The sequence below is a fragment of the Parasteatoda tepidariorum genome, chromosome 1 (assembly GCF_043381705.1).
Source record: "Parasteatoda tepidariorum isolate YZ-2023 chromosome 1, CAS_Ptep_4.0, whole genome shotgun sequence".
Classification (NCBI taxonomy): Eukaryota; Metazoa; Arthropoda; class Arachnida; order Araneae; family Theridiidae; genus Parasteatoda; species Parasteatoda tepidariorum.
In genome coordinates, this window is record NC_092204.1 from 12,245,418 (window position 1) to 12,265,453 (window position 20,036).

Here is a 20,036-nt window from a genome sequence, read left to right on the forward strand (position 1 = left end):
CCGACGACCTGCGCGCGAAGTCGAGCACTTTACGGTAGCACAGTTTAACGAGGACCAATCAACGTTGACAGAAAGGAAGAACCAAGTTTCTCGCTGTTGTTGTAGTTCATTTACGTCGCACTAGAGCTGCATAATGGGCTATAGGCGACGGTCTGGGAAACATCCCTCAGGTTGATCCGAAGACATGTCATCACAATTTTAATCCTCTGCAGAGGGGCCGGTACCTCACTTCGGTAGCCCGGAGACCTGCACGCGAAGTTGAACGCTTTACGGAAGAACAGTTTAACAGAGACCAATACCGCACACTCTCGGTCCCTACGCAAACTAATCCAAGTGGTAACCCACCCGCACACAGACCGCAGTCAGTGATGCTTGTCTTAACGGTCAGTGTCTTAACGATCAGTCCACTGCGGAGTGGTAAGTTTCTCGCTCGTGATCGGAAGTGAATGTCATGAGATTGGCTCCTTATTTGATTAAATTTTATAGTGTTATCCACGAGGCTATCCACTCACGCTAAAATAGCTACGAAACACAATTGAACCATTGCTTCACTCTTCTCGTGGCGCTACTTAGGAACAGGCTGAAATTTCACGGAATGCAATTAAAGACTCACACTGCTTAATTTCTTCATTCAAAATCAAAAATATACTAATAATATTCGAGATGAATACTTAAGGATGTATATTAGCAATAGCATCCTTTTTCTGGAAATATTATATAAATATGTATTTTTGTCTGGCAATAAAAAATTTACATTTAATTAAAATAGAGCCTGCAAACCTAGCCGCGGGGCGTTCGATTCCCGGCAGTGACACGTGCCACTGCCGGGAGAAATAAATGTTCCATTACTGGAACATCTATTTCTCCCAATCTTTTGAATCATTTTAAACTTTTAAATCTATTGCTAAACACTCATATTACATTTATATATATTTTTTTTATCTATAATAATTTTAAGTGTAAATTGTCGCACCTAAGATTGATGAAAAAATAATAAAAAAAACCTCAACTAGTGTATAAATCTACTTTTGAGGTTAGAAAATAACTACCTACGGCAGAGTATGGAACACCTCGAGGTTAAAATATAATAACCTGAGATTGAACATAGTTACCTTACGTTAGTAAAAAATAACCTTTCCAACTTTCAAAAATTAAAATTCAAGTAAATCCAAAATCCACTTTTTTTTTAAAAAATTTCGTGAAATTCCGCAAAGTTTTTGATGCGTCCTTTTAACAACTACTAGTAATGCATTTAGTTCTGAAATTTGCTTAAACGATTGCACGCTACTAAGAATTACTTGTCAAGAAAAAGAATGCTCTATAGATGGAGTTTTAACTAATCAGATGAACAATTGTAAAAGTAAAAAAGTTTTTAGCATCACGAAGTTTTTGAAAAGTTTTTAGCATCACGAAGAATTGTTTGGATCTGCGATCCAAACAATTAGATCGCAGCATAATGGAAATTATTTGGGAACTTTGGAATTATTGGGTAAACTTAACCTTTTTTTTGCTAGACTTACAAAAAAAAAAGTATGAAAATAAGGGTAATGAACATACATTCTTTTTATCAGATTCGATTTGTAATCAATCGGAGCTGAATTTATTAGGGGATATAAAGTAAGAAACAAGATAATTGCGGAATGAAAAAAGAAAACAAAATATTTTTCAATAGGTATTGATTCAAGACCAGATATATTTAATACGTAGATTAGCTGACATTTGTGAACGACGGAATTCCCGTGGAACGTTTTTTGGATTTTATTCCAATTGAAAGGTATAAATTACTTGTCTGATACTATTGTATCTTTTTCTAATGACCAGGGCATAAATAAGTGATTGTCGAGGACAAACATAAAATATCGCACCAAATATGGCAGGTAAGTATTTATTTGTGAAAGCATGATTAAAAGAGAATCAGGTTTATAAGCAATGGTTAAAAGAATGTCCCGCCTCAATTATTTTACCATGCCTAGCACATAGCTTAAACGTTATTCGTACACAAGCCGCAAGATGCGTCTTAGAGGATTATTTCCAATTTTTACTGAAACTTAGCTCTTTTTTTCTCAAGTTCTACCCATCGGTGGAATACTATAACAGAATGCTTAGAATCTGGACTGGTTATAAAGTGTCCATTGGATACTAAGTGGTCCACTTATTTAGACTCTGTAAAAGCACTGCAAAAAAGTTACCGAAAAATTATGGCTGCTCCTCATATTTTAAAAAAGAACAAAGAAGAGCTTCTAAGAACTGAACTCGCGATGTTCGAGGTCTTCTGAAGAAATTTAAGAAGTTGGAAAATATTGTGTTGACAGAATTTTGTCTTGATATGTTATAAAGACTAAATCAGACTTGCTGTTGTTGTTGTTCATTCACGTCGCACTAGAGCTGCACAATGGGCTATTGGCGACGGTCTGGGAAGCATCCCTGAGGATGATCCGAAGACTTGCCATCATAATTCTGATCCTCTGCAGAGGGAATGGCACCCCCGCTTCAGTAGCCCGATGACCTGCACGCGAAGTCGAGCAGATTACGGTAGAACAGTTAACGAGGACCAATACCGCACACCCTCGGTCCCTACGCAGACTAATCCAAGTGGTCACCCACCCGCACACTGACAGCAGTCACTGAGGCTTGACTTCGGTGATCTGCTGGGAACCGTGTCTTAACGATCAGTCAGTCCACTGCGGGACAAATCAGACTTCAATAAGCATACAGAAAAAAGGTCTTCCTTTGGATGATAGTCTCGAATTGATTGAATCCTTGATTGCTTCTGTTAGACAATAGAGAGAAAAGTTCTATACTTATGAAACAATCTCAAAGGAAAGTTTTCCCAATTTTTAATATGAAGATGAAACGACGCGTACTTCACCAAGAATTTCTCGTTTGATATTTTATTATGGAGATGTAGATGATATTATAATATAATGTAACGAAATATTTAAAGTTTATCTCCTAGTGATTGACGCATTGATTAGCCAATTAAAATCTATTTCAATGACGTGTAAACCAATAACTGATTTGTTCGTATTTTTTTTCCAAGTTTGAATTCTTTAAAGTCCAAGGAAATAATGCTTCACTGTTTCAATTTCTGAAGGTATAATGATATGAATAAAAATGAATTAGCACTATAATTTGAACATTTCAAGCATTATTTAGCCTAGTAGTATATGTTAGACCAATTTAGTTATAGATGAGATGTATAAAATAGTAAAAAGCAACAATCTCGAGGACACATTTCCATGCATTGACAACTGCAATTTGAATTTTTTGTTACCGATGATAACTAAATGTTGTGGAGCACGTTCATTCTCTAGAGTAAAATTAATAAAAAATGAACTAAGAAATAGTATGATTAAAGAAAGAATAAGTCATTTGTCAATTTTGAGCATTGAATATGATGTTTTGCAGGAAATTGATTTTATTGACTTATGTCAATAAAATCAGTTTCCTACAATGAAGAGCTAGAAGGCTTCGTGACCCAAAAAGCATAAAAAGTATTGCTATCTTAAACTTTCTATGCAAAATATATTAAAGCTTTTATTGTAGTTGTATTAGTTCATTTAGGTCGCACTAGAGCTGCACAATTGGCTACTGGCGATGGTCTGGGAAACATCCCTGAGGATGATCCGAAGACATGTCATAACAATTTTTGATCCTCTGCAGAGGGGGTGGCACCCCCGCTTAGGTAGCCCGATGACCTGCACGTGAAGTCGAGCACTTTACAATGGAACAGTTTAAAGAAGATCAATACCACGCACCCTCAGTCCCTAAGTAGACTGATCCAAATGGTCACACGCCAGCACGCCTACCGCAGTCAGTGATGCTTGACTTCGGTGATCTGCTGGGAACCGTGCTTAACGCTGCGGGGCTAAAACTTTTATAACAATATATCATTGTTTTGCATTCTTAAAATTAAAGTTTTTTTTTATTCAAAACTAAAATTTTTTCTTTAACACTACTCATAAAGGGCCCTTCAGTATAATTATGCCCAGGGTCCCTAAAAACATACAAAAGGTTCTGCGTCACATTACTTGCTAATAGCCTGGACTCGCTAAACTGCTGGAGTAAAATGTCAATGTCCCAATCTTGTGAAAGGTCCGTGAGTGATGCACTTATGTGTAAAAAATCGGTGTAAAAATGATTGATGCATTCATCAGCATCAGCGACAAAATTTTTCTAGTTTGAATCTAGGATTGGGACCTTTCGGCCCTGGAAGTTGTTGATAAAAAATATTTTACTTAAAAAATGCGCGTGGCAACACAATTTGATCTTTTAAGTTTGATTATTTTCAGACTGACGTCATTGACTGTACTTCACGTGCATCTATTTATGTATATTTGTAAACTTTGTTAAATTTATGCTAAAAGAGTTTATTATTTTCATAATAAAAACTCATTAATCATCCATAATAGTTATGAATAATTACGAAACAAGGAGATAGCAACATAGTTTCTGGGTTCAATGGATAATGCAGATCGTTGGTATTTTACTAAGGATCAGTTGGCGAATACGCCAAGTCGTAAATGTGGTATATCTGAAACCAGAGAATTATCATTCCGACAACAAGCAGCAAATTTTATCCAGGATATGGGACAACGTCTACAAGTGTATCCTTTTTTTCAATATAAAGTTCAAGATTAACGTTAAAATGATGTAATCGTATTGCTTGTTGTATGATGCTTTGTTGTCGCCACTTTATTGTTTTGTTCGTAAAATAAAGAATTGATTTAACCGCTAATATTCACTGTATAAGCCACTTTAGTCTAAGAAATTTAATGTTTTTCATATAAATATGTGTGAATGTAAGAATCAATACGACTGTATTGTAAATAACATCGTTAGGCTTAGCTACGAAATCCTAGAATCTTTATGGAAGTGACCTTAATAACTTTCCTTTTGCGGGACTGTCGACAAGGTGTCACCGTATTTTCAGTGTTGTTAAATATTCTCTAATAAATTATAAAATTGAAAGTAAAATTATTAGAACTTAAAATCGGATTCAGTTGTTTATTGTTTGCTACAGACTAAGAGCTACATTGTTTTTAAGTCCATCACTGTTGCAATCCGTCAGAGATCCTTATTTCTATATGAATTGAATCTTTTTTCTCCCTTATAACATTTTATTCATAAACTGCATAGTGTATTTAACCTTTTAAAAGGCAGCAATTTAATATTTTTTATTTTTAAACTTCATTCTTCTCTCTAGTATTGGACATAATCAATATAGAACAATGGTTAAATAAAGTTTGTTATAATAAAGTTAATTCTAAAGGCATGAAAATTAAATTAGATAAATACTAAAACTTAGGATGTATAAATTATCTTTAAAGTAAGTTCCTAAGAGTGTCATTTACTTGTGGCTAGGGATAAAAAATTTTTCCACGGTGGAAAAATTTGCAGATGAAACCAAGAAGAAAAAAAACAGCAACCATAAAGAACTGAGTTTCTTGGGGAGATTTCCGTATCGTGATCTATCTCAGACCTCTTAAATTCTTCCATGCAGCGACTCTTGAGAAACTAAAAAAAAAAACATGGAAAGAGACCAACTCGTATCTACCCCGTTCAAATATCTACTTGTTTTTTTTTTTTTAAAAAAACATTTGCAAGTTAAAAATCTATTTAGCAACTTAGTGATTATAGTTGGCGTGACAGATCACGATACGGAAATATTTCCAATTTCTTCCATCTCAAGTGGAAGAAATGTTTAGTAAAATCCTAGAATAACCCACCTCTTGGCCTTTTTTTTGAAATCTCGCCTAGTTGGCGATTATTACAGGGATCAACATTGCTGTTTGATTATTAAAATAATAAGTTTAAATTATTACTAATTTATTAAAATAATTTTTAATGGAATAAAAAGCAACTTATCTTTATTCTACATCTCCATTCAAAACCACATACTGTATCCTTTTGCTCAATCAAACACATTTGTTCTCCACATTTAGGGCATTCATATGTTTTCGAAATTATATTTTAATTCTTACACCATGCAATCATCTCTCTCTTACCTTTTGCATTCAGTAAAGTTAAAAATCCACTCGTTTATTCGTTTGTTATTTTAAAATGGTACCACACAAATAAATTGAATAATAACGGTAATAAATAAAATTATGGTTAATAAAAAAGAAATAATAATGATGATTCTAACAGCAAAGGATCAGAAGCATAAATGGTAAAAAAATAAACACTTTTACCAACTTTTGCGTTACTTTTGCAACATATGAAATAACCAATCAGGTTTAAGAATTTTAGTGATGTAATCAGGCGTTTAAAATAATCTCCCCGAAATATCTTCCAGAAACTAGTGATGTAACGAATAGTGATGGGGCCGAATACCGAATATTTGGCCAAATTTTAGGCCGAATACTTACTTTTTAAAAATTTTTCTTTTGATTGTAATTTTCAAATTTTAAATTAAAAATGAAATAAATATTAACAAAATTGCTTTTTTAATCTTAGTACATTTAAAAAATTTGATTTATTTTTTGTAATAATTTAAATATCTTGATGCCAATAACAAGGCAATATGGCTTTTATAAATCTAAATAATTAATAATAGCATATTTTAGTTATAGTTATGCTTGTAATTTATATGCTATTTTATATAAAATAAGAACTCATTACGTACTACTGTTAAATGCATTCTTAACTTTCTTTTTTGTCAGAAAAATTATTGAAACTCAGAAAATTAAGAACTTTTTAAAAAGTTTAACTTTTGAAATTTTAATTCTGTAATTAAATAATTTTCAAATTTGAAATTAAAAATGAAATAAATATTAACAAATTTGCTTTTTTAAACTTTCTATATTTTAAAAAAAATTTAACAACTTGATGTATTTTTTGTAATATTTTAAATATCTTGATGCCAACAATAANTGGCCAGGTATATTACAATTAATAATAGCATATACTTCATTATTCGGCCGAATAACTTCAGTATTCGGCTAGGTCAAATATTCGGCAAAAGGGCCGAATACCGAATAGTGGCCGAATATTCGTTACGTCTCTACCAGAAACCTAGTTTGTCTTGATTTCAAAAACTTGCTTGGCCAGATTCAGAAAAATTGCCACTGGGTGGGCCATTCGAGAATCCACCCAAATCCTTTAAAAAAGAAATATAATTAAACTGTGAATTTGAATAATAAAACATAATCTAATAAAACTTAATCTAATAATTACAAGAAGAACTTTTGAGCCAACATAATCAAATATAATTAACCCTTTTGTAATGGCATATTGCTTTAATGAAACAAGGCCACTGAATAGTTCATTGCTCCATGGATTGTGCACATTGCATGTCGACGTAGTGTTAATTTTTTGTAGAATAATAAAATTGCGTGGAAGTCCTAAAGCAATCACTAATATTTGCTGATATTATGATAGACAGCAGTTGCATGTAAAAAAAAAAAAAAAACCTTAGAAGAGAACAAAATTAACTTTGATAATTCATAGCTAAGAGTAATATGTATAGTTTAGGCAAACTACTATTATGTGTTTTATTTATTGCAATTTTTTTCAAGAACAAAAAAATTTGCAAGTAAACGAACACTTTGATTACCTAAAAACACCTAGACATTTATTTGTATCAGATAAGAGTTTCACTTTTAAAAAATTTTGCTAGCAGTAAAAGTGCTTAGTGCTTAGACTGTAGAAAGTCAAAACTTTTAGTTTTTTTATTATTAAATATTTATTTACTGTTCTGTAATTAACATTTTATAAATAACTTTTTAAAATGTCTAAGCAAATAAAGTTATTCTTTTATATTTGCATGCTTTGAAATATTTTATCAGGATCCTTAACTATTATTAGGAACCAATTGTGCATCAATACTGCCATTGTTTATATGCATAGATTTTATGTATTTCACTCTTTCACTGAGATCCATAGGAATGTAAGTTTTAATTTTAATATTTTGAAAATTCTAATCATTACAATTTTTCTTAAAAGTTGTTAACTGGTGACACAAACTCTTAGTGCAAACTTTAAGAAGATTTTTTTCAATTATCAAAAATGCCTTAAAACTTTATATTTTTCCTTACTAATTTCATCATTCATTTGTGAGACTGGATCGTCGTTTTTACTCTTGTTTAATCAATGATTTTTTATGCCTGCCACGATTGCAACTTTACCTGGAAAACCAGGAAGTATAAGGGAATTTTAAATGTTAAAATGTTAGAATGTTAAAATATCTGGGAAAACTCAGGGTATTTACCATTTTTGAGCTAAAATTTGTAAAAGTCAGCCAACATTTCCTGTAGAACACATTTCATACACGAGAGCACATTTCACACACATTCATTTATTTGGCAAGGAGCCAAATTTCACAAAACCATAGTAAGCCGGGGTTTTGTGACTTAAAAAACTTATAATTTGAAAGGGGTTATTGGTTCTTACAATCCATAACAGATAAACAGGGGGACTTGAGATTATCTATTCTTATTTTTAATTAAGAAATTTATTCAAATAAATAATGTTTTATAATCTCTTATAAATTATTGTTTTTTATTGTTAATTTCCTTAATCCTCTATCACAAATGCTTGATAAAAGACTTTATTAAAGTTGTTATTAATAACTCACAAGAAGCATACGGATTGCTGTTCCACATGGAAATTATAAAGCAATATTTTAATATCTTGGGTTCGATCCTGGTTTTATTTTGAGGGTCCATTTTTGTGATTGATGAAATTTATTTTCTTGATAAAGAACATTTAGTTTTTTTTATTCATTTTTTTTCTGCCTACGTGGTTTACGATCATTTTTTTTTTGGCGTCTTCCCTTTGTCTTTCCAAATTTATCTTTATTTATATATTACGTTGTTACAGTAGTGTTTTCATCATAGAGAAAAAATGGGTGAAAATTTTTCACCCTTTCTCTAAAACAGGGTGAGATTTCAAAAAAGTTAAGTAAGATTTCTAAAAACTAAAAAAACACAAAAACTCTTGAATAAAAAATCACTTCTTTAAGTATAAAAATTTTTAACGTCTTCTATTATTTAAAGCATTGAATATTTTTGGTGCATCATCATAGAAGATTTTGCCTTTACAAGGTATGATTCCATCATAATTTTTTGACGTTTTATGATTATCTTTTGATCTGCATTTATTTATATTTTTTGGATTTCTTCAACATGTCTTTTCTACTTTTTGATTTTTTTACACTGTTTGAATTTCGATTTTAATTTATGTTTTGACGCGCTTAATTTGTGACGATTTTGTCATAATTTCACGTCCTTTAATGATAGTTTTTTCTGCTGCTATTATTTTTTTCACCCATTTCATGTCTTTTTTCAAATTCCGATATTTTTAATCCAATGTTTTTACAATGTGAGAATTGCGATTTAGAATTATCACGTTTGACATGTTCGATTCGTTACAATTTTATGCAATCATTTTTAGAAAGTGAAATTTCAGGAAGGGGCTGTTTTCACCAATTTGAATGTAGTGAAGAGACTAATTTAACAAAGTAAAATTTTGTGAACATGCCGTTTTTTTTAAAAATAATTTTAATATTGTGAAGGAAGCCATCTTTTAGAATTTGAATGTTGCAGAAAGCGAGAAAAATGGCCCCAATTTTCAGCCTGATCAACCTCTGATATTTGTTCCTAAATTTTCTTTATTTTTTATTATAAATAGACAGATATATTTTGCATTTTTTTTAATCCTATATTTTTATTTTATGTTATTTCATTTTACATTTAAAGACATTAAAAGATAGTTACATAATTTCTCTTCATTTTTTCCCCTATATATTTTTGCCCTCCTTTCTTCACTCTCAATTATGTTTGTATCTCTTATTTATGTATCTCTTTTTTATTTTTCTATATCTTATTTATTTTTTATTTAAAATAGAGTAGAGAGAAATATATATATATTTTTTTAACATACTGTTCTAGCCTGATTTACTCTTTAATATATCTCCTGTGGGCGAAATTTGAAAATGATAAAGCTTTCTTTTTGTATCATTGATCTTTTTACTTTCCATTAGGTTTAATTGCTTTTAACTTTAATTTTATGTTTTAATAAAATTTTAGGAATACTTTACTCTTGTATTGTATAGTTTAGTTTTGTAAAGACAAATTTTTAATGTTTTTCTTTCTCTAATGTTTATGTTTTGATTTTTTCTTTATAATGAAAGGTCAGACCTTTTTTTATTTGCTTTAAAAAAAAAAAAAAAGAAAATAGAATAGGAAGAAAAAAAATTATCACTAGAAGGCATTCCAATCATATTTTGATATATATGATAGGCAGTTGTCATGTTTGGCGTATTTTATTTTTACAAATGTTATTTTATTTAATTGAGTAAATAAGATTTTAATTGCTATTGAATTCAGACTGCTGATATATTTTAGTTTCTTTTATGAGATGATTAATATTGAAAAGATTTTTTATGAACTTGTTTCTGTACATACTGCGACATTAGACTGAAATATTTAAAAGTATGTCTGCAAAAGTGAGGGAATTTTATTCTTCTATTTCAGTACCATTATGTAGCATAGTTTCTGTATAAGACAGAAATAATCGTAATTTTTAAAAAAAAGAAAGTTATCGTCAATAAATGTTTCGACACAGCTCAAAAGAGTGTGTTTGTAAAAATTTTCACAGTTTAAAATACATGTTTAAGACAATGAACACATCTGAAAATGCATGTTTAAGAAAATCTAAAAGAATGCATGTTGTAAATCAAAATCTAAGTAACAGAAGAATGCATCATTTCAATATTCAACCCAAATTGAACAATTGAATAGAAAATTTAATTCTTACTTTTTTGTTTATTTATATTGGTACAAAGTCCTAGATTTTTGGATTAGGGTGGCCAGGTATATTACAACTATAAATTTTAAGCAATGTCTTCGGATTCAAAACTCTGTGTGATAAAGTGATCTAGAAATCTGAATACGATCAACATAAATTTACTGCCTCTATTATAAATTTATAGGACCAGTCGCAACTTTGTAAAAACAACTCTTTACTTAAAGTCTTTAAGTAAAGTCTTTTGCATGATCTACGCAAGTGGATGATTTCTCACGAGAAATTTATTTCGGTTCATTAGTTAATAAAAAAAAGAGCACTATTCATAAAAGAAGTTTGAAAAACTGAAACTGCTGTTTTGTCTATTTTTCTTAAACATTCATTTTAAACTTAGCTGTGTCTATTTCTGTCAACTTAGATTTTGTGCTGTGTCCAAAATAAAAATCTTACCAAAATAATTTTGAGTTTCTTACTTGATTTTTTGTCAGTTTTTTTTTCTTTTGAATTATAATATGATATAATTATCAATGTAATTGAAAATATCTCGTAGTAAGGAAAATACCTTCTTACATTTGAGCATTTTCTGTTAATCTTTTAGCATTTTGCTAAAAATGCTACTAAAGCATGGGTTTATTATAGCTTTCCAACTTATGAGTCTCACTTAAATTTGTGTTCTGAAGTTGGAGGTTTGTTGTTAAAATTCTCTCTAATTGAAAAGAAGTAGCCAAACAAAACAGTGCAAGTTTCTATTATCAGTCCTATTACTTATAAATTTAAGACTAGTAATCATTTGTTTCTCATTTCAACTACTCATAATGTAAGTATTATGAAACCCAACACAAAGTAACACTTTTAAAAGTTGCTATTTATACTTTTTTGAGAAAGGAAGGCAAAATAGTTCATGTTCCAAATTTTGTTTTTACTTAATTGTTACTTTTATTATTCAAAGTTGAAAATTTTCTTTTTTAAAAAATAATGTAAATCTTTTAATATTTTAATTGACTGGACTAATTTTTTTCATTTTTGCCTTTGCAGAAATTGTCCCTGTCTGCACTATTTCTTGCAGCTAAAGTAGAAGAACAACCTAGGAAACTTGAACATCTAATTAAAGTTGCTCATCATTGTTTACATAAAGATCAGTCACTTGATGTTCGTTCTGATGTAAGTGTATTTGTCACCCTTTTATACTAATTTCTAAAATTGGGGGTGTAACGAAAGATGAAGTATTCTTTTTATACATAATTTGACACTGTCAATGTTAAATATTTTTTTAGGATACTGTTTTTATAAACTTAACTGCAACATGCAGTCTTAATTAAGGCCATTAATATTCTATAAATTTGATTAAAATTCCTGTGATTTTTTTAAAAAAGCATTTAAAATGGTGGTCCAATTTTGGCAATTCTATAAACCATTAAATTATAATAATTTCTCTCATAAATTTAGTGGATCTTAATCTATCTCTGTGAAGTTTGAAAAATACTAAGTTTAAAGCAAGTTGCTTTATTTTGGATGAGTATACCTTAGGTATAGTTTTTTTTTGTTTTGTGATCTCAATATAAAGTGTTGAATCAAACATTTCTGTTCTGCAAAGGGTAAAGCCATCAGTATTTTTTTCCTTCCAAATAAAGAATACTTTGATAATATATAAAAGATAAAGTTATAAGATAAAGATATACTTTGTTCTATGCATGAGTGAAGGAAAACAACTTGAATAAAACACAAAATTTGATGTACTATACTGTCCATTTCATTTTAATTATTTCCATATTTTTTACAATCACACATTTAGACATGCTCAAATTAGATGTAACTTATAAAAAAATCCTCTGTATTTGCTGTTAAAATTATATATTACTGTCAAAGCCATAAAATGCTTCATCTAAAATTTTGAGTTTTAAATTGTTTATATAGCAAGGTTACATTATGTGAATTTAAACAAAAAATATTTATGTATTCTTTAAAATAAAAAATTAGTTTTTTTTTTAATGTAATTTTTAAATCTATGGCTAGCTTTGGATTTTAAATTTAAGCAGCCTAGTTCTCAGAGTAAAGATACAAAACAGAGCTAGGAATTTTCATTCATGAAAAGGTATCTCAGAAGTAAATGAATATAGAATTTATATTTACTTACTAAAGTAGAACTTCTTAAAATTAGTAGACAAAATTGTGCAGTTTTCAAATGGATGTGTACTGGCAAAATAAATATGCGGAATATATATATATGATCCAAACTATTTTATTCTATTACTGCCAGAATTCTACATTGAAATGTTAAAAATGTCATGTCAATTTCCTCCCCGCTGCTTTGCGGATGAACCATAAATTTCAATTGAACCCTTAATAGCTAACTCATTTAATTGCATACCCGATTGTATTGTATACTCGGGTAATTTAGACCGGCAGATAAATATTAATGATTTAACAATTTATAAACCTATAAAAATGACATTCTAGCTGGGATGAATTGTTTTCTGCTTTTTAACAGAATTCTGCATTTTTCTTTTTTAAAATGAAAACTTTGCTTTTGAGTCTGTTGAATTCCCTATTATTTGCAAAATATTTTATATACAGTGGAACCCCGATTTTACGTTGTCCGTTTCGTACGTTATCTTGCTTCTTGCGTCATTTTCTGCTGATCCGTGAAAATTGCCTATACCGATAATGTTAAAAAATCCCGGATTTTGCATTACCCCTTTTATGAAAATCCCGCTTGATGCGTTTTTCGACCAACAGATCAATTTTTTTTTTTTTATTCTACAACTCTCACACAAACTTTTTTCTAGTTTTTTGAACAAGAAAAACTTGCTTTTCAGCTGCATGGAGCAATTCTTGCATTCTTTCTGTTCCATTTGTCAGTAGGGGGGTGGATAACAACAATAAAAACTACAAAGTATAAAAACTCTAAAACAATTTTTACTTGCAAATGTAAATCAAGAAGTACATTTGCAAAAAATTGTTAGTATTGAACGAGTTGTAGATGAAATTGTAGCTAAAAACAAAGAGGAAGTGAAGATTACTAATCTTTTTCATTAATTTAACTGGTAGGTGTCAATTTTTAAAAATATGCATAGATTTTTCGTAATCCCGATTTTTCGTTATTCCGCTTCGAGCGTTTTTTATCGCCAGTCCAACCGAAAACGTAAAATCGGGGTTTCACTGTATATATGTATGTATGTGTGTAAGTTCAAAATGAAGAATAAAACAAAGAAAAATTATAGACATATGAAAAAAAGGGGGGTGGGAAATAATAAGTAAAAAAATAACAAACAGTTTATTAAAAAAAAAAATAATTAAAAAACCGGAAAAAAAAAGATATAATCTTTTCTTCAGCCCACACGATTATATCCGCAAAACATCCACTGTTCATAGAAATGTGATCCTTACAATAAAAAATAAATTAAAGCTAATTCGTCATTTATCCTGAATAGGGGAGAGACTTCGCAGAATCAGAAAGCGTAACAAAAAAATCACTTTTCATTTTTTCTCGTTTTTGCAGAGCGAGTCCTATGAAGCTGAAATGTCTAAAAATACAAATACACTTTTCTTCTTTTTAGAGTAACTTCACTATTTTGTGTGTTTCATTTCTAAAATTTCAAAATGTGTTCAATGAAGTTGTAACCGTTAAAGCTCCACTGAAAAGAATCTTCTATAGAAAAATTTACATAACGATATCGGAAATTTCATTTTGGTTGGATGCTTATAGATTCACAAACAGGGTGTCCCGTAAAGACCACTTTTAATGTGTATTTTTAAANACTATATATATATATTTAAAATTAGTTCAATTTTGTTAAAAGTTTTCCATTTCTTGAGTTAAATTTCAAATCATCTTCACTTATAATGAATGAAGAACGCACACTGATCTCAGCTGATGACGTAGGATGGTAGAAACCTCGCTGAGTTCACTTGCTCAAAAGCATACCTGTTGCCACCTATCAAAATATTTAGTTTATCATTTGATTTGCTATGTCGTTTTTACAACTTTTCACTCTCTCCGAATTTCAACTTGGTTTTTGAAAAATTTGGATATTTCTCTGAAAGTTTTGCTTTAAAAAAGAAAAAAATTAAAGAATAATTGGCAATTCCACGGTTACTCTTGTTACATGTATCATGGTGTTGCATATGAATTTCCTTTTATTTATGAACTTTTTATTTTAAAATGAAATTTTTTTGCTGTATGATAAAGAAGATAGTATACCTTTAATTTATGCAAGAAAAACTTTTTGAATTTTAATAGCTTTATAAATACATAGCTTTATTTATAATTCAAATTACATGTTTTCTTGTTATCTGAAAAGGACATGAGGCATTTACAAATTTTCATTAATGATTATATTACCTAAACTATGTTATAAAATCTTATTTTAAATAATTTAAAGAAAAAGAGGTTAAAGGGATGCAAAGAGGATTTTAGATTAAGTTATTGAATAACAGCCGTAAATAACTTTTAAATATTAACACATTATTTATTACAAGAAAAATACCTGGTTACTCTGTTAGATTCCCTTTACAATATATGATAAAAAAAATATAAAACACACATTACCAGTGTAAAGTTTATATTGGTGTATTTATTTAATTTCTTTAAAGTAAAAATTGTTTCTAGAATTAACTACTAAAAGAATACTAATTTTTTTCTGCAATTTTTTTCTTTTTATAAATATTTTGTCTTGATTTTTTTGGCAATTTCCAGTTAAATCTTCTTACATTTCGAAGAACAATTAAATTGAATTTTTTAAATCACAGTAGTACATGTTTTTAATCATTTTTTTAAAAATATTAACTGGGAAAAGAATACTTACTAATATTATGAAAAATAATACTTAATCGAAGCAAGCATAATTTCTATATGAATTTACATTTGGAAAATAGCATTGAAATTTATTAATTTTGGTATGAAAAAGTTTTTTTAATTTTTTTTTTAATTATATGTTTACTTACTACTTACTCAGAACTATGAATAATTTCTCTGTCAGTTTTCTTTGTACTTTTAATCAAANTGTAAAAGCTATAGATATATATATATATATATATATATAGAATATGTCAATTTAATTTGACACCCATTTTGTTTTGATCCCTGAAATTCAATTGTTAAAAATAAAATAATCACATTATTTTGATTTTTCGTGATAAGCAAAAAAAGTTAGCTGTAACTGTCAGCCGTAAGTGGGAAGATTCAGTTGTAACTTAGTTCGCTAAAACGTTTTACGTGCAACATTTAGCTTTTTTTTCAATCATTTGTTCTGAAACTATACAAACATCTCAAGAAGTCGAAACTAACTCTGAAAATGAAACTAGCTCATTTGAAAATTCTATGTAATGAAATTGTATGTTCCATTGTTTGGAGATCATGGTGGACCTCTTTTAGTTCACTTTTGTGGAGACCATATAAGCTTATAAAAATTTCATTGTTTTCTGATGAAAGATTCGATTTTTGTTTTTATTATTTTAAATCTCTTAAAGAATGCAATAAATTTGCTTAATTAATTTTACTTTAATTATTAAATGTCCCTTGATTGTCCCCTTGCACAACCTTTTTGAGTGAAGGGCCACTTGTGCCAGCATGTAGATTAACACAGAACCACATGCATATTTAGTCATGTTGAAATTTGTTGAAATTTCTCTGATAAATTTGACTGATTTTATATTAAGTACAATTAGTATCTTCATTATTCTTTAAAAAACCAATCAGTAGTGCAGGAAATACTACTGATTGGTTACCTTCAACAATGTTTCTTTTCAGCTAACAAGTGCAGGAAAATTTGTGATCTGGCACAGTTATTTTCTATTACGTTCCTTATTTATTTCTTAATGTAGAAAAATTTTCAACTTTATAAATGTATATTTTTGTGTTCTATTTATGTGGAACTAACTTCTTAAAAATTTACAACTTTGTGAAATTTCAAATTCTAGTATTTTTTTCATATATAAATTGTGTGATATTAATGATTTTATTAAAATTAGTGATAAAAGTACTCTTTACTGCGATGAAAAATTTTTTAGCAGTTATATTACATAAAATTTAAGTAATTTTCCTTTACTTTTAAAAAGAATAAGTTGAAAATCTGGTAGCAGAATTTTCAACAGGGTCAATTTGCAGCAAAATCTTTATAAATTCATATTTGTCAGCGACTCTAACAGACTTTTATTGAAAAAATTAGATGTAGTCTGACATGTTTGCAATATAATAGGCGCGTATACTGTAAATTGAAATTATAAACATATATATATTTTTTTAAAAATTCATTAAATTTTTTTATGCTGTTTTAATATAATAAAAACATATAATGGAATAATAAAGGCTTAAAGAATGCAAAAGTACCTACACTGTATATAAACAAATAGCTAGACTTTTAGGAAATATAGATTTTTTATACATAATTTTTCTTGTCTTTTAAATTCTTTATTTTTCAATAATCAAACAAATTAATGAACATTATTTGGAATTTTTGAAAACAATCACCTATCTTTAAGCTTTTATGTCTGCAGATTGGCAAACAATGTTAGTTAAAGAACCCTAACAAGTAGTAAGTAAAGTCAGGTTGGAATTAAAAATAATTTTCTTTTATTTTTTATACTGACTTTAAATATAAGTGGATGCTGCTATCAGTAATCCAGACTGTTTCTGCTATCGGGGTTGCAAATAATTGCATTTTATAAAGGAAATTACTATTTTAAGTTTTATTATGAAGGTATGTTTATAAATGTAAATGACTGATGATTAAAATACGAATATTTCTTTTTTGAGAGTATCGTTACTTTTGTAAATTTACTTCAATTGTACCTTAAAAGAAATTTTCAAATTATCAAGAAAAAAGAGAACAAGACATTGTTTTATTGGAGATGATTCTACACGTAGTGTTAATTCTGAATATTGCCATTAAATGCCTGAAATGCTTAAAATAGAATAGGCATTACCTGTACTAGTTTTTATGAAATAAATATTTAGGTTGCGTAAAAATTAGCTCAAATTTCTACAACTTTTACTGAAAGTGCCAAAGTTTTATAATTATTTCCATATTTATGTTTTTTTAAACATGCCGTTAATTGCTTTTTCTCGTTTCGTTACTATAGGTTTAAAATGCGCAGTTTTCTACGTCTGTCTAATTAATTTTCCGGATTTTCGCTGGCTAAATTTCTCTATTATTTATCGTTATCGCAGGATGACCAATCTTAAGTTAATAAGATATTCTGGTGAGACTGTTGATTTTATGTATTACATTTTCTTTTAAAGCTTATAATCAATTTTAACACAAAACTAGTTAAAAGATTTTTTTTTAGCTATTTCTAATAATAAAATGCTAAAATTTTTCGTTATTTTTTAAAAATTTATTTGCTATAAAAAAATTCCAGAGATAATTTAATTATATGGAATTGAATTCAAATAACAGTTGTTCTAAATCAATATGCATAAATTCTTTAAATGTTACAAACTTTTAAAAACTAGAAAATTTAATTTGCTAACAATTTTTTAAAATACTAATAAAACATTTTTAATAGATTTTTATTGATTAAAATAATAATGTGAAGGAGAAATTTAAACTATAATTTTGTTATAGTTTTAAAAACATTTTATTCATTTTGGATGCTGCATTTTTTGTTACTCAGGATTCTGATTGAAATTTGACAGAAATTTCGCAGTTTAAAAATTTCTTAAAAAAAATTATATAAGTTCTTCCTGATTTGATATTTGGTAGAGTTCTCCCTAGGAATAAGAAGAAAAAAAATGTCAGGCTGCTGTCTTACAGAAGAAAAGGCACTTTGACTTTTGACAAGGCACTAAAATTTATCAAAATATGTAATATACCTGAAATATAATACCTGAATTTGATCCTCAATTTTTTTTATTTTCTGTGCATATTTTACTAAGTAATTCTTTCATTATCAATGTAACACAAAGATTTGAAGCTTTTGACAAGTAATTAAAGGCAAGCTAAAAGACAATCTTTGTGTATAAATTTTCTTTAAAAAAAAAAGTAAACTAAAAAAAGTTTTTATTCGAAGAACAACTTTAAAGACTTTTTTTTAAATATTTTAAACTGAAAATTATGAAAAATAAAAAATTAAAGGTGCATTTTTAAGTTAAAGGCATTTACTTAAAAAATTTTTTATTTTATTTTTAAAATCACTAAAGAATTCATTAAATCCCCTTCCCTCTAAAAATTTGAATATCTCGGGCTGTATATCACTCGAATTTTAACAAGACAACTTAAGAGTAATCTTACTAAAATAAGGAGTCAAATTAAAGTTAAATAAATTGTCAGTAACTAAATAAATCAGAAGTGAACTTTTCATTAAGACAAGTGGTTAAGAAAAACTTTTCCTGAAAAGAATAAAAGGCAGTACTTTTAAGGAATGGCAGCTTATCTTTACAAAAGGGCAAAGAAGATGTATCTATAGGGATAAAAGGGCAGGCGCCCTTCTGAAAACGCTTAGGGAGAACACTGTAATTGGTATAAAGTAACTTTACTCTCTTAAAGAACTTATAACAATTCTGGCTGTTATATTAAAATATTAAATTGGAATCTTTGAAAACTAGTTCTAGGTATGAATTGTTGCTTAAGTATTCTGAGTGTTTGGAATGTAGCATCCTTTTATGAAATGTTTATGTTCCTATTATTTGTAATAGTTCTGAGCTTGATGGTAGTATGCTTTTGTGCTTTATTATTCTGGTTTAAAAGAACATGCCAATTTCTGCTTGACACAATTAATCATGTGTTGTGCAGATGAAAATAATTTGGTTCTAAACAATATGATGAGTCTTTTATTACCAGACTGAATTGTTTTTATTTTCCTTCTAGGCTTACCAAGAAAAAATGTTTGAAGTCGTAGCTCATGAAAATATTTTACTTCAAACATTAGGTAATGAGTTTTTTTCTATCTTTTATAATTAAACAGTTCTTAAAACAAGAACCAATGAACAATTCAGTATGGAGGTGTATACTAGGATGCATCCAATATAGAAGTTTTGAAGGCTCGGATTAAAGGCATACTTTTAAAGATTAATAACAAATAGATGATATAATGTTGTTATAATAAAATCTAACGACAAAAATTAAAGTGTTCGAAATCGCTCGGGAATTAATGTAATTAGGGATGTAACGAATACTGTATATTCGAATACCGTATATTCTGTGCCCATTCCAGTTTTTTTTTTACTTCGGATGCTATGAAGCAGGAGCAGGTGTTCCAGCTGAGCTGTCAGCCTAATGAAGAACCCCCAATGTTTAGTCCCCAAACAAGCTTGGTCCTTCTTTTATGAATCCACTGAAAGTATAAAA

At 28.8% G+C, this 20,036-nt stretch overlaps 1 protein-coding gene across 2 annotated transcripts in view; it reads left to right on the forward strand.

Annotated features, from left to right (window-relative positions):
* Nucleotides 1-4,258: 4,258 nt before the first annotated feature.
* The window catches only part of LOC107445449 (cyclin-T2), a 45,440-nt gene continuing 29,662 nt past the window's right edge, over nucleotides 4,259-20,036 (forward strand). The window contains exons 1-4 of one of the 2 annotated variants that reach the window (XM_043045676.2): nucleotides 4,259-4,607; nucleotides 7,810-7,891; nucleotides 11,785-11,910; nucleotides 19,557-19,617. In XM_043045676.2, the coding sequence (XP_042901610.1) occupies nucleotides 4,462-4,607; nucleotides 7,810-7,891; nucleotides 11,785-11,910; nucleotides 19,557-19,617 (415 nt within the window). In that variant the 5' untranslated portion in view covers nucleotides 4,259-4,461. Of the gene's footprint in view, nucleotides 4,608-7,809; nucleotides 7,892-11,784; nucleotides 11,911-17,837; nucleotides 17,950-19,556; nucleotides 19,618-20,036 lie in introns of those variants that run through there. The other variant, XM_071187650.1, reaches the window with a different exon arrangement.